Raw genomic sequence first — 16,571 nt, 5'->3', positions numbered from 1 at the left:
ACATTTTTAAAAAGTTGATAAATAATAGGATATTCTTCTGTTTACTTAGTATATCAATAATTAAACATGTCGACATCACATATCATTAAGAGTAGATAGATTTAATTCCCACTTTCAATAAAAGCTCCAAAGGTGCCAGATTAATCTCGTGTACCATCTACCATATCAATAATTAATCGATATTATTAATTCTATGATAATGTTAAAAAAAATCGTATAAATAAGTTGGTTGGTACAATAATTAATTGTAATTAGCTTTTGTAACAAATCAGCTTCTCACTTTTAGTCATTAAAATTCTGATTTTTAGTCAAAATATTTTACATCTTTGATTAACTAATATAAGGTTAATCTTTGTTTCCGTCCTGGCACGATTTTATTTCTTTTTACTGGGATGGAATATTCTTTGAATTTATTCTTATTTATATACCTTTTATGCATTGTTAATATTCAAAATTATTGTTTTATGTATTCTAAAGTTAGATTTAATGTCTTTTTAATCTTTGCCTTTTATCTATAAACCCAATTTTACATATTTCCTTTGTATTTGATTATTGTAATTGTTCATTTGGTACAAAATAAATATTTGTTGTCATATTTAAATCTTTTATTCAATACACTAAATTCTATATTGGAAAGACTCAAACAAATAGCATCAATTTAATTCTAAAATCATTTTATTTGTAATACTACATAAATATTTTTTTAAATTTTTATCTTAAGACTTTTGTTTTTGTTGATTTATAAAATCATTAATTTCAGCCATTATTATTTGGTACCTTTGGTGCCGGAGCAGCGATGTTTGCAATTGCTCCAATGGTTCTCCACCTTCCATAAAACCCTTCAGATTGTGTAGACTTCCACCACCATCTCTGTGCTCCGTAACACGATCTTGTGGGTAGTTATATGTCCTTATTTTCTCATTTCTATTCATTGAACCGACCTGGAAGTTGTAAAGAAAACATAAGTTACTTAATAGTCTAACTAGAATTAAGTAATATACAAATTTTACAAATGATAAAAGGATAGTATTTTCATGGGTATATGTGGTAGAAAATAAGCAAATAGACGGGCTAGAAAAAGCAAGTTTGCAGTATTTGGAAATAAAATCAAAATATAGACTATAATAATTTTAGTTTCAGCTTTAACATGTTGAATTCTTTCTTGGCCAGTTTTTGTAAAAGTCACAAAAAGGACACATGCTATATGATGACAGCTTTATTTGGTTTAAATTCTACTCTGAAATAATAACCTGTGATTTCCGTTCAGAATTAATTTTACTGGACTGCTCTTCTAATTGCTTTTGTAGTAACAATGTCCTTAATTTTTGCATAGCGATCTGTTTGTTTTTAATTTGCGATCTGCCCTCTTGGCATTCAACAACTGTTCCAGTAGGTATGTGAAGGATTCTAACAGCACTGTCAGTTGTGTTAACATGCTGGCCGCCTGCACCACTTGCTCTCTTCGTTTCTATTGTTAAATCACGATCAGGAATATCCAGTTCAACCTCATTAGGCTGTGGAAGGACCGCAACTGACACAGTACTGGTATGTATGCGACCCGCTTTTTCGGTTACCGGAATCCTTTGGACACGATGAACTCCTGCTTCCATCCTCATTAATTCGGGGACACCAAAACCATTGATAAGCATTGACCCTTTTCGTATACCACCAATGTCAGATGGTTCCAAAGATGCTATATCAACTTCCCAATCCTTGTAATTAGCATAAGATTCATATAAAAAGAACAGTTCTCTTGCAAATAACATAGCTTCTTGTCCACCTGCACCGGCTACAACTTCCACCATCACACCTCCTTCTGTCAAATAAGGTTCTAATAGTATAGATTGCAGCTCATTGTCTATTTCTTTGATACGCTTCAAATACAATTGAGCCTCTTCTTTAATTAATTTTTTCATTTCGTCATCTTGAGCATCCCGTTTATTTAGTTCCTTTAGCGATTCGATACTGTCGAATAACGCAATCCTTTGATCAAGTACACTCACTATTGGTTTTATTTCATGAAGTCGTCTTGCCTCTTCCATCGTTCGTCGAGATTTTGTATGTAAATTGTCATGTTCAACCATTAAACTTTTAAGAAATGTCTGAACTGCTGGGTCCGACAAATTAATAGTGTTTTGAGAACTGTATTTTCGATATAATAAGACATTTTCGACTTTAAATATTGATCGTAAAGAAGAAAATCGTGATAACATTATTTCAAACTATTCTGTGTTCAAAATGTAACGTTAACAGCACAAAATTTCTGGTTTATAAACTGAGGCTATATATGCGAATATATTTAAAACTTAAATATAATAAAACATAAACATTGAATAACCTGGAATTCAATTTTTGACATTGTTTGACATTCATTACATGACACCTGACAATGACACTGACGGCTGCTGGCAGTTTTACAAAAAAAATCTGAACAAATTAAAACAAAATCTATGAAAAAGAAATAAAATCACAATCGCAAATAAAAATTAGTTTAGCTTGTTAAAAAAAATAGTTCTAATTTATTACTCCCAAGTAGGGTTGACGACTGCCAGGCCCTCAGCCCTACAAAATTAAAGCAAAACATTAAGGTTTATCAAGTATGCGCGGACCCCACGTGAGTTGGATAAGGCTAGGTAGACGATGATGTGATTGAAATAGTGTTAATTGATTATGGCGTTATTTATAATAAAGCCATAATCAATTAACACTATTTCAATTATTTAATAGTCCAAAGTGGAAAGCGACTTTTAAATAAACGTTGAGTAGAGCCATCTGTTGCTGAGTAGACATAATACATAAAACCAGTTGTGACGATTGATTTGTAAAAAATAAAATACTTATTATTTTGCTCATTGCTATATCTTATAATTATAAATTGAATTTAGTCATTGATAGGATGTATTTAAAATCCAAAGGTCGTCGTCACTAGCTGTCGCCCGTGTCTCTGTCCGCGCGGTTTTAAAAATAAACTTAATAGTGGCCTATGTTTTCGTTCAGATTATGTTCTACATCTGTGCTAAATTTAATCGAAATCCGTTGAACTGATACCTTCTAACACACATCCATCGAGACATTCAAATTTTTAGCATTTATATTACTATAATACGAATCGACCTTAGGCATATTCATAAAGTTCATGCCAAATGAATCTATTTTATGATGAGACTTTTGGACTGGGTTCAACCTGTACAATATAGTACTGATTATTATGCTTAAATCATGCGCTTGATATTTTTTTTTTATATCATAAGGTGGCAAACGAGCGAGCAGGTGGCCACCTGAAATCGCTGAAATAGCGAAGTTGCCCATAGACATACGCAATTGTATATGCGTTGCCTACCTTTAATCGATAGAGGAGAGGATGCACAGAAAGAAAACATTTCCATGCATCCTGTCATCCGGAAGGTCCACTTCCACTTCCCATCCTTACCTTATAAGAAAAAGGGTAGGAAGGGAAAGATGACTAAATTAGGCCTCCGGAACGCACACTCATCACACGAAAGGCGGAATTGCTTCCGCTTCACGCCTGGCTGCTGTGTGGTCGTGGTATTTCACCGGGCGAGCCGGGCCAATTCGTGCGAAGATGTTAAAGCGGGCTCTACCACTGTTTTAATTTAAACACGAATAAATAGGTTACAAATACAATATTTTTATATTATAATAAAAGTAATGATAGGTCAGAAGTCAGAAATTCGAACAATTTTACAAGTTGTTTACCTCTAAGTGTTTATAATTATCAGTACTTCCTGTGCCAATTGTTGCAGCAAGTGCAAGACGAAGTTAAACATTTTGTTCTGACGTGCGATTACCACATTGACCACAACGATTCGCCTATTGATAGAATTATTAGGGCGGCACAAAGAGAGCCCGTTGCAAACCGCAACGTTTTTATGTTGTTTCACATTCTTGTAGGGCAAGTATGGAGTTATTAGTGCTAATGACCAACGGACAGACGGACAGGCTATTGTGTTATTACGACCACTTCCTTTCTCCGCGGAGGCTTTAGCGACTATAAAAGGTGAGCCTTTCAGTAACCTTGTAGCGCACTTTAGCTGTAATTTCTTTTGATAAGCGTCAGTTATTTTGAAATTGTTTAATGTAGTGAATATTTTATAAAAAGTAGTCATATTCTCTAACCAATGTACACTCCCACACGTAATTCCTACCTAAATGTGGATCAGTAAATCGAAATTGAAAAGCACTAACTCATAATTAAGTAGACAAAAGGAATAGAATTATTTGTACAAAATTAAGTTATTAACAAATTATGACAAGTCGCGTCTAAATATAAGGGTGGCATCAATCTAAATTGACCTTTTACCATCATATTACTTACAGCATTTAAAATTATGTTCCACATTCAATATTCATAGATGGCATTTCATTTGACAGGAGAAAATATGGCGGATTGGCGGGAATAGTTTCCCGGTAAAACGCTCGCGGGCATTTTGACAGACAATCGATACGACACAACGTAGTACACAACCCTGAGTTTCTACTGGGATACATGGTAAAACATATTGGTACCTCTACATTTCTTCATGAGTATGAGAGAGATAACAAGATTATATTGGTTATGGTGTCAAAAGTGGAAACAAACGACACAGTAGCGTTACGATGTCTGTGGTCGTTTGTTCAAACGGCATTGAATTAAATTGATAGCGCCGTACGCGATAATGGAAGCTAATGCAACATAATTACAGACAAGCGAGCGAGTCCAGCTAGCACGTAACCGTCACTCATTAATTTAATGAATAAATTTGTCCTGTCAGTTGAACGTAAAGAGCATACAAAACAAAATCATTGTCTATGGGTTTGTTTCACGAATGTAAACGTAGGTACTGGAAACGCAATGCACGATATTTATGAATTGACTTATATTATATTTATGAATTACCTATTTATTAACATATTTGGCTATTTTTGTTTATAAAAAATGTTATATTATTTATTAAACTACAGACAAGATATTTACAAATTTATTTCCAGGTTCATTCTGTAAATTTATTGTAATCCTGTTCAGAAAAAACTTCATTGGAAGCACTCTTGGTAAAATAAAATGTTCTACTTTATTTCCGAGCGCGGGTTCCGCTACATTTGTCCGGCTTGCTAGGACCACTCTACAGCCCGCAAATATTAGCTCTATTGCTTTCCTTAGCTTTACATTAACTTGATATATCGTTTCAATAGTGTTACGACCACACGGCATTAAATAATAATTATTATTTTTTTAGACCGTTTAATTATTGTGAATGTGTGTAAGTGTGTGTGTGTGTGTGTGTGTGAGCGTGTGCGTGTGTGTGTGTGTGTGCGTGTGTGCGTGTGATATAATAAAAAACAAAACAAACTTACTCCACTTCAGCTTTCTCCTCGAAGTAGTTACAATATATTCATTAATAATATTTATCTGTTTTCTCCTGTAAAAAGGTTGCACCAGTTTTTATATAGCCATTGCCCTGAAGATATTCATTGAGACATTGAGGAAATGCTAACTAAGCTAAACTTAGTTACAATCATTTTAACATAAAGTAGATGGCAGCACTGTGCAAGGATGTTAGATTGCCAGTACTTGGCATTAGTTTTGGGTCATTTCCGCGCAGAGCTTTGCGCCAGTACTCACTTAGTGGCCCTTAAATAAATACCGCACGTATCCGCGATATTACCACCAACAACACTTCACACTTTAGCCTCGCTCGAGGGATATTTATGGCGCTCGTCTCGTATAAATCCAAGAAATTTATTGTATGTACTTAGCGGCGCCGTACCAGCACTCCGAGTGCGAAGTATCGCATAAAAGTAAAGTGTGTTTAAGTGCAAGTAACTATAGAATATTTGTTTTTTATTTGTAGCTTCTTAATTGGATTCTGTTGTTGATTAGTCTGAATTTACATGTACATTTTTCTTTAAATAAATCTCTTAGTGATAGAATAAATAGCACTAGGCAATTTCCTGAACTATAAAAGGATATTTCGCGTGTAATCATTAATTAAGCAAGAAAATAGTCATCTTATACTTTTATCACAAAATACTGAGGCTTTTTGCGTTTTATTTATAGAATGTTAATAAAAATACAAATTACGAAAACAGGTTATACAAATTTCTTTAATAATCATAACTTACTGTCGGCAATTTTGTACGTATCGATGCGATTGCGATAAGCGCACAAATTAGTTTATTTATATAAGTTGTTGCGTGCTTATAGCTAGTCGGACGAGTCTGGGCGACTTGGCTAATGGCCTATTAACTCGAGCAAGTAAACAGGCGCATTGTTTTTTGCCGTGTATACTGACGCCCCCGGTTACGTTGCCTACCATCAATGTAATTGAAAATTGCACTCAACTGTTCTTATACACAGCAAGGTGTAAGCTATGTTTATTCTCCGAGTTGCCAGCTAAATTTAATCAGCGACGACTCATGTAAATATACCAAAGCGTTCGTGCAATATCCTGTTTTTTTTTAAAAAAAGAAAGTTGAAGAATCTTTTATGTCAAACTATTACATAAGGATACGTTTTCCATTCATAAAAAAATGTTGGTCTTATTATTAGCATATATTTTGTTAAAGCTTTCATTCGTTGCAAATCACGTTAAAAGAAAAAAATTGGCAACTTGCAAAATTGTCGTTCGTAAAGAAATGTAATTTCATTTATTTATGGCTTACCAAAACATTTACCCTATTATTATTATGTTGTTACGGCTGTATTAAAATGCCATAAAATTTATGACGCTTGCGAATTTCATTATAAGGGAATCTCGACTTAGAAGGACAGTGAATAGAGTTGAAATTCGCGAGTTCTGTACTGGGAAAGTGGGGTAGGATGACAAACGAGTGGAGACCATCCCCCTCGATTACATTGTCGCGAGGAGGCTAGAAGTCGCGTCGACACAACTCAGCATATTGTTCGAGTGCCGCAAGTAGGGGACGCTGCGTGGCGGTGAGGCGGTGAGGCGGCGGTAGCACAGGACCGAGGGGTTCTGCTATGTGAATAACGACAACGTGGCAAATTGATTCCGATTAAAATCACCCGCGTGAAGGAGACATCGGAAACAGAACCCCGTCGTGTCGTTTAGAGCGTTGAATCTTTAAATTTTACTTTTATTCTTGTGAAATTTAAGAATGCATATTTTAACTATCTTATAGTATTTTATCATGGCGTTTTTACTAATCAATCTTAAAGTGTGCCGACTTTTATGGATAGTTAACTAAATAGATTGTACAAGGGGCACTTGCATGGAAAATAACAAATTATATTAATAGTTTTACATTTTACATGCGTTAATATGCAATTATGAATAGGTATACAGCGCTTTTATCAAGTCGAGTATTAACGAATTATTTCCATCTATTCGTCGGTAGATGGCGCTACGTTAAGGTTTAATTAAAAACATCAATGCTTTGGTGCACTTCGTGAGGATAATTTAATGAGTTAGAAAATCAATAATATTTATTATATGACTAGATCGATTTAAAACATAACTATTGAAATGTTTATTTATCATTATTAATTGTTTCCACTCATTAAAGCGAAAATTAAAACGTTACCTTTTGTAAAATCTAAAATAGAAGCTTTCTTATTTATTCAGTTGTAACAAACTGCCTAAGTAGTACAAAATTGGACACAAAAAGGTCTATTATCGTCTTAAAACTAATGAGTATTCTCAAAGCGCAACTAATCAAACAAATTTTCAAAGCTCATCCATCATGTCGGCCGGTCATCAAGTAGATCATTTGAAAGCTCCGAGATCAACGAGGTAAAGCCTCGTTTATCGCCCGCTCTAACCAGACACTAATCAAATATTATATTGGTATTGTAGTTAATGAGTTTTTCGTATAAAGAGTTATTAAATAACAGATTGAAAACATATCTTGTTTGGAACAGTTTTCCGGTCAACAACTGTACAGGGATTTAAATAAAAAACCCTTGTTTGCAGAAAAACGTGTTAATATTGTAGAACATGAATAACAGAAGGACATAGAAAAACTGATTTGACGTTACTAAATTCAAATGTTTCATTTCTTCTTTTTTCTTAGATTTAATGGCTGCTAAAGTGTAAAAACTCCTTGAACAACAACAATGGACAAAAGCCCGGTTTCCGAGAGTACAAATAATCATTTGAATATGCTATGAATGCCTTTGTTATCAATATATAATAAAATTTGTTGTTTTTGAGTTGCTCGACTTTCTCTTTGTAATTAACACGATTTGATAACATTTTTGTTCAATAATAATTTCACATCTTTTGTAAATAAGACGTTAATAACGGAGTCGCAATATGTAGCTATTTGCTAATTTTCCTGTTTGTTTTTCTGAGTTGTGTATTTCTTATCATATAATTACGGGCAATTCAATAGCCTATAAATACTAGAGTTGTGTTAGTTATGGTCACTTATCAGATGTGTCAATTACTGAGATTATGTCAAGAATGGACGTTGTATAAGTTATTTGTTTTTTTATTTATTTTCTGATTATTTCGATGGTTTTGGTGCGCTGTTCTATTTATCTACTACACAACCAGCATGCTTTCTTCGGAATATTCTAGTGTTTTTAATTTTGTAAAACAAAGTCGTAATGCATTTTTATAATGAGAATCAGTTAAGGTGCATCGATATTAACCGGCCTGGCTCGTCGGCGTGCGCTGCAATTATAATTTCACGCGTCGAAGTGTGATTTTTCACGTTTTCTCCCGAGACGCTAACGTGACCCGGAGCGGGCTCCACTTATGATCTGTGCACCGGAATGGCCGACAAATGGCGTCCAAATGAGAGGCTTCGTCAGCCGAACTCGACCGCCCCTCCCTACCATGACACACATAGAACAGAAACGAAAACGATGTAATACAAGATATTAATGTTCAACGCTGGTTTTGTAAAGCGGTGGTATACAAGTCGTGTTCGAGGTACGTGATGTAGCGATATCCTTTCTAGCCGCGAGGTGTCGTGGTGGCGGCGGCCCGGGGCTCATTTGATTATACGTTGAGTGAGGGCTAATCGCGCCGGACGGGCGAACACCTCGAGATCAAACACGAGGCGAGCCGCCAGATATTTTTGTTTCTATTAAACAACACCCGACGTAATAATGTTTAACAATCGTGCAGCGATAATTTGAACAGGGAAATTTGTGGAGTCGCTGCGTAATTAGTTTTTTAAATATGTATGATGTAAATCGTTGCTTTTCCTAAAAAGCTGTTTTTTATATTTACAGTATAATAAGTTTTTATGATAAATTGAAGTGACAAAAAAATGATTCGCAATATAATCGTACAAACAATTGTTTAATTTCAAGTTCATTAATCTCTAGTTTATTTTTTATTACGCACCACATATGTTCGTAGGATACGATGTACATATTATGTATAGCAACATGTCGCAAGACCGGTCTCTTCCTCGCTTTAACCGAACAACTAGATACTATATAATTTGAGAATTCTAATTGAAGCAAATAAATAGAATATAAAAAGCTCTATTAAACAGCGTCTCTATGGTTTTCCCTGTGCTCGTTGTTCAGATAAGTGGTCGTCTCAAAGGATCTGGGATTGTTATTAAATATTTGTGTTGTGGTGCGATTAGCGCGGCCAGCTCACCGGCTAATTTATCGACCGACTTGCACGACTGGACAGCGAGCGTCTAGATAACTAATCGATTAATAAATCGATTAATCGATTCAAAAAAGATTTCAGTGTACTCGAGTTTGGCAATCGATAAAGGCCAATCGATTGTGAAGTCATGACTCGGCAAATGCGGGATCGATTTAGCAAGTATACGTTTACGTTCAATTCAAATCAATGCTTAACGTGAGGCTGTCAAAAGTTAAATATTTTATCTTACGAAATTATTTTGACAGGTGTTTAGTTTAACTTACGAATAAAACATGCATTGATTGTAAATATATAATTAAATATACTCGTCATGAAAACTAAGCAGGTAACTTACTAACATAGTAAACTTATAAAATTGCAATTTTTTCCAAATCTTAAAAATAGATTCTCACCAAATAAATATTAAATCAAAATAAATTTCATAAGCTATAGCTTATTGTATATTAGTAACGTTTTAAACAATAAAAAAATCTGTATTCCAAAACATCGTTATATTTTGCTTACTCAACGTTCAAATTGTAACAATGATAAAAAGTTCGATTAAACGACGCCCTCCATACATCACTGGCAAACCATGGCATTGTATTACAATAAATAAAAGCGCTAAACGCCGGCTTATTGTCTATTAAGAATTACTTTTCTCGCGGCGCTCAGCGCGGGCGCACAATGGGTCGGCGTTTACAAAGCGGCCGATGGTTATCATGTAGGTGCATTATACGCATCACTCCGCAACGCCCCGCCCCTCGCCACGACGCCCTAGATCCGACCTCAGAGAAGACTATCAAAAATATTCTCAACTCTAAATGATGATGAACTTCGTAATCTCAATATGACGTAAACACAAAATTTGTAAAGCTAAATTTCTTTCACAAAAATGAGTAGATGTTCAAATTTCCTTAAAATAAAAAACCAAATTGAAAAATACTGTTAATATTGACACAGATTGCATGCCTGAGTAGACAAACGAATAATTGTGTTAATTTGTTTTGCTTTATTTACAGTTAGAGTTGGAAAATATTGACATAAAACTTGTATAAACAACATGAGTATTTTAATTAATAAGTATTTTTTTTTAATCTTACCGGACAGTTTGAAGCGTCTGTCAATCATTGGCATTACTCCAACCAATTGGAAATTAGCCGTAAAAGTAATACAGTGAATTAAATAAAGTTAGGGTCACCATATTTATGATGCGGATAAAAAGTTTTACTAATTATATTTATTTTATAAGTAATTTGATAGTAATCACTTTTTATTCTATTTACTTTTTCTGATCAGACAATTTATAATTAGATTAAAAATATAAATTTGCCAGACTTTATACAGAATAGCTACAGTAACGAATATTCAAAGTATCAGTACTTAGTTCTAGCAAGTTGTAAGCTTTAACTTAAATAAGTATAAAAAAATCACACAAACAGTAAAATAATATCAAATTATGTTTAACTTGTAGAATAGTCCATCCTTCTTCCTCCATTTATTGCAACAAAATAACACATAAACAAATTAATAAATATAAAAAACATTCTTTATGTACGCTCTGAAGAAATGTCCGGTGACAAAAGGGTTTGTGTTCTCCAAAAATATATTAAGCGTGCTCCTTGACTCATGTAGAAATTATATAAGTAGTGTCCGCACGGACATATAATTTTGATTTCACATAAAATGTAATTTTGTGGTTTTAATAACTGAACAAAATTGCGTTATTTATGAGGAAAATCTTAAGTATGCATTATTGTAAATAAAATGAATTTTCATAAACATAGTCTTTACGAAATTATATTTAAAATTCAATGATTTGTCAAAGAATCTCATCGCGGACTTATCTCTACTAGTCAAAATCATTATCGCGCAAATTAGGGTACTCCAATTAAGAAAACATCATTCAAAGTTTATTTGTATAAAAAAAAGTTTTATTGCATAATTGGTCCTTTTATAACAGACCTCAATGAGGCCGCACGACAATGTTCTCAGAATTTGTAACAATAAATTTGTAAACGACACCACATAACTTCTGTGCAAGATTAGGTCGACCCATACAACAAATTTTTTTTTAAAAGAACAAAATACATTGCCCGCTCAAATCATGTTAGTTTCATCTTAAAGTTTGGAAGGAAGTAATGGAACAAAATATAGAGATTGCTACTTAAGTAAATGGTGAACACCTGTGTCTTAGTTTATGTTTTTATAGTATTACACCTTTTGGGTTAAGATAGACCCTATTTAATAATTGCTTCATGTTTAAGGTCATTCAACCATTACCGTAATATCTTGCTGTACCATCAGTAACGAATTAACTTATATACAGTTTTAAATTAAAAAAAAAACATAATTATTCACACAAATGTCAATAGTAATGAACAAAGAGTAATAAAAACTCCAGAGTTTTTTATATTTTTTACTTCAAACTATAATAATTACTTAGAAAGTTGACTTTACAGATTTTATTGCCAACCCTACACGACGTGGGTGCATTATCCGTGGTTTTCTAAGCAAATAAAAGCAAAACATCGTATTGTGTACAAAAGGCACAAGCGGTCGGCTTACAATGACAACAATTGCCGGCCCGACATAATCTGAGGCTCATTAATAACGGCTCTTCGCGCGTTTAGTGCTAACATGACAAATGACAGAATGACCGCCGCGCGCCACGGGCCGTCCACACAAAAACCATCACTCTTAATGCCGCACACATGGATTATTCTGGAAATTATTAACAAATTACATGAAATTAATTCTTTGAATCGATTCGCTTTTATTCTAATTATAGCACATTGATTTAATGTATGCAAAAGTGACCTCTCCGTCATTTAGAAGGGAAAAGACCAGCAATGAATTAAATTCGTAATTAGAACGTAAGTTTAATCCATATCAAAACAACATAAAGCATTTTATAGCCTCTAAAACTCTAATAACCTCATTATACAAAACAAAATCCAAAGTAAACAAAATCAAAGCGAAAACTAACAGACAGACACGCAAATGGGCGCTCGTTTTGTGCAAATAACTCGTTACAATGTCACATCGCCGGCCGCCTGTCACGGCGCGCTGCAATTATTACTAGTGGAAAATTAAATTAGAACACGCGCACGCCGTGTAACCCAGGGGAGGGCGGGCCACCAGAATACATAGAGCCCTCGTAACCACAGGTAAAATGTAAAACGACCTCTATAATTAAGATCGTATGATTGAAATGCGGTTAAAACAAGGGTCCAGTTATACAAGTCGTGTTGGCAGCCATTTTGCTTAGCACGCTAATTACGGGTCCCTTCGTAGTCATTTCATTGACTACGAGGAGCGTCTTTTTGCTGATTACACTGCGGTTTGTGTTTTTCGAATTAGCACTTCCATCACTTCCGTTGCTCGCGTGGTCTATTGTTATAGATGATTATTGGTTGCTACGCCCACAGGTTGTGCGCGGACAGTTGCAAATAGTTGTACCGACACATGCAATCAACCGTTGTGTATACGGTTTTACTGACCAACAGTTGCCCTTCTATTAAGAAGGGAGAACGTTGTTAATAGAGAAGAGGATTTTTTCACAAATATCAACAACTATGTAATTCTTTTGATAAAATTTTTCAATTTTTATTAGTATTGCCAGTTCAAAAAGTCAGTTGACAAGAAGCGGCAGATTTGTTTTATTTCCTATTTCATTGTTTTTTTTTATCAACGCCAAATATTCAGCACAACTATGAAGTAATCTACGTCCCTGTCTTTTATTTAAACTATCATTATCCATTTGCTGTTCCTGATAACAAAATGATTCGATTAATCGCCGCTTAAAATTATAATATATCAGTTCATGATAACCAAAGTAAACCGTCTAAAATTAAGCGTGGCAATCATATCTAAAATAGTCTTCGTATCCTCGAATAGTTTAATGGAGACCATGGTTGATTGGAACCAATCGAATAATATATTTTATTGTCGTTTTTCGATGTTGCCGGGTGTCCGTTAGTACCCGTGGCCTTGGTACTCGCTCGATATAATCCTTCGTGACCAATCGGAGTTTAACCACGGTGCGTACTGATTGGGTACCTAACAGATACCACAACGAATGAAGGCAGGAGAAGCTTGTTGTTTTCTAAATATCGTGGCCTATTTCCAATGGGTAATAACAGGTCAGTTATGGAATATTTGGTATTTTGAAATGTAAGGATGTTTTTTTTTTATCTTTTGTTAGTGTTAAATTAATAATTGTAGGAATATCTTATACCTTGGTTTGGATTGTGGGAACGTAGGTCAAACAATATAGACCAAGGGGTAACATAAAAGTAGCATTGTTTCGTAATTGTCCAGGACTTGAATACAACTTTATTTTTCCTCGCTTTTTTTGTATTGCATACCATGAAATAATTATTTGCGTTACTTGCTTAAATATGTGCTATTCATACTAATATTATAAATGAGAAAGTTTAGATGGATGAACTCCTAAACGCCTAAGCGGATCTGGATGAAATTCGGCATAGAGATAGATTACTGTCTGGAAAAACACATGGGCTAATATTTATTTTTTAATTATACGTGGATGGACTCTTTTAACGAATACATAGTAATATTATTTCAGTTTTTAGAGGAGAATTAGAAGACAACTATGTGTTTTAGTATATGTATCTCGGCAACTTAAACCCGTGGTTAAATTCCTTCCAGTAAATTTATTTCATGATGCGCTAAATTAATAATTTCACGTTACAATTTACATTCATCACAGACGTTTAGTGGCCATTTCCAGCGCATCATCGGTCGGCCATCGTTATAACAATGTATGGTGCCAAATTGGAAATTTTCATAGTCCGTTTGATCGATGTATTTGTTCCGGCTGTACCAACACGTGCGATTGATTACAATACTTATTAACACGCGAACCTGCGATACAACTACATAAACTATACTTGCATATTGTGAGACTAAATTGTTTTTTGTTTTTATTCAGGTTAACATCGATAGTATTTGACTATTTTTTCAATAATGGTAAATTTATTACCATAATATTATGGACCTTAGGCTTAGGGACCTTCAAGAAGCGAGCATACCATTTCCTTAAAGGCGGGCAATGCATCTGCTGTTCCTCTGGTGTTGCAGATGTACGTGTCGTTGATCACCTCGGTGTTCACCGCTCGTTTGCCCCCTTCTCTTATAAAAAAAATGTATACATTTAATGAAATTTTACTCCTAGCAATAAAAATATATTTTGTAGCAATATTGTATGCGGACGGAAGAAAATTTCTATGTTTGTAGACGACTGTACCAAAAAATACTATGCCTATATTCTTTACTAGGTTTGCCAGCGACTTCTTCTGCGCGGAATTAAAAAATCTAGTAATAATTAAAATATATGTTACCTATTCAGTGATTATGTATCTTTCTTACAATATTTTTTTTAAATTGGTTCATTGGTTTTTGAATATATTCGTTACATACAAAAAAAAATTATCTTAAAAAAATATAAACATCTTTCGTTAAAGTTAATTTTTATTTAACGTAATATTAAGTAATATAATGGCATAATTATCATTAAAAATGTAAGCTCACAAATCAGTAACAGCGCAGTCAAAGAACTTCGACAGATATTCAATTTAAACAGATGTCATAAAAGTAAGTCTCAAGTTAACAGGAATATAACAAATAATGATTCATAAATGTTGCTCGTTAATTGAGCTGCTAATGAGAGGCGAGATTGCGGCAAGATTGTTTAAACGGTCAGCTGTTGCCTTTAACTATTAAGAGATGGGATCTGTCAAGCGCGCATTTCCATCTGCCGTATAAAAACGACCTATACGTACTAAACTTTCTTACATGTGCACACATGTGTAAGTTTTTGAGTCAGTATACATTCAGAAACACATGTCTTATTGAGTGATGTTCTGATTCATCTTTACTTTACCTTACTTTTACCTCTAAAAATGACAGAACTTATTTAGTGCATTGGCGGTTCTTAGCCTAGTCCATTTCTCTATAGTCAAAGGCTGTTGTGTCATGGCGGACGCAAGCCTTGAATTGCCAAGCGTCGAGCTAAATGTAAAAGAAATTAATTCTCAAATTGCGGTATCAGAAACACGATGAAACTTTTTTTAACTATGTATATAATTTTTGTCCATCCTTATAAGCTGTTATTTGGACATCGATTTGTGGTATATCGCACCTGCCAACCTCTTTAAATATGTATTTATTGTTTCAACGAAAACCACTCCTCAATGTTTTGAAGCTAATTTGAAAACTTTGATGTTTTTCAATATTGAGTAATCTTTATCAGTTAAATAAAGTAGATAAAGTTTGTGGAAACGCATAAATAATTAAATAAGTTCAGAGTTCTGAGTTTTGTTTTAAAAATGACAACAAAATACACGAATAAAATTATGAAAAATGGGCAAACATAAAACACACTCCATTTTATTTTGTTTCTTGACATTTTTTGTAACAATGGGGATAGTAAACCGGGGATGCTACTTTCTGAGTTTATCCCCGCACCGTTAAGTAGTATTAAAACATCATTAGCGTGGTTTAAATTGTCCCCGCCCATACGTTTTGTACCATTTCGTCTAACTCCCTTCATCCGGTCTGTACTAGGGGTGCCTTCGGAGGGAGGGAATCTATCGTAACAAATATAAATTAACGTAAAGTGATAAATTTATATTTAATTTGTAAGACGTCATGTCACTGTTATTTGAACGTGTCATAAATTAGTCTGAAATAACCCATTACTGGAACACAAAACCTGTTTATTATGTGATTCAATGAAGTTAAAATAAATCAATACATTTTTTTCAGTTGTAGTTTTAATTGGGTGATGCTAGGCATATTTTTTCTATAACTACAACTGCTATAACTGCATACATTTCTCGCCATTATCTTCATATGCATGAAATTTAATTTTCAATAAAATTTTCTCTTTTTGATGCGGCTACGGTAACTGGTAAATAAACGGTTAACAAATTAAGAATGCAAGCCATGACAAATACAACTGTAATTTAA

At 34.0% G+C, this 16,571-nt stretch overlaps 1 protein-coding gene across 1 annotated transcript; it reads right to left on the bottom strand.

Moving 5' to 3' along the window:
- Positions 1–611: 611 nt before the first annotated feature.
- On the bottom strand, positions 612–2,361 carry mRF1 (mitochondrial translation release factor 1). Its single transcript, XM_013320424.1, has 2 exons — positions 1,251–2,361; positions 612–941 (listed from the first exon to the last, which is right to left on the bottom strand). The coding sequence occupies exons 1-2, from the start codon at positions 2,211–2,213 to the stop codon at positions 717–719; spliced, it is 1,188 nt and encodes a 395-aa protein (XP_013175878.1). The 5' UTR covers positions 2,214–2,361; the 3' UTR covers positions 612–716.
- Between the last annotated feature and the right edge of the window lie 14,210 nt (positions 2,362–16,571).

The sequence above is a fragment of the Papilio xuthus genome, unplaced genomic scaffold, assembly GCF_000836235.2.
Source record: "Papilio xuthus unplaced genomic scaffold, Pxut_1.1 DF825946.1, whole genome shotgun sequence".
Taxonomy (NCBI): domain Eukaryota; kingdom Metazoa; phylum Arthropoda; class Insecta; order Lepidoptera; family Papilionidae; genus Papilio; species Papilio xuthus.
This window is presented reverse-complemented; position numbering and strand designations above follow the sequence as displayed.

Coding starts and splice junctions, on each gene's coding strand:
- mRF1 (XM_013320424.1), bottom strand. CDS start 2,213: ATGTTATCACGATTTTCTTCTTTACGATCAATATTTAAAGTCGAAAAT. Junction 942..1,250: donor ATTCTGAACGGAAATCACAG/GTTATTATTTCA, acceptor TACAACTTCCAG/GTCGGTTCAATGAATAGAAA.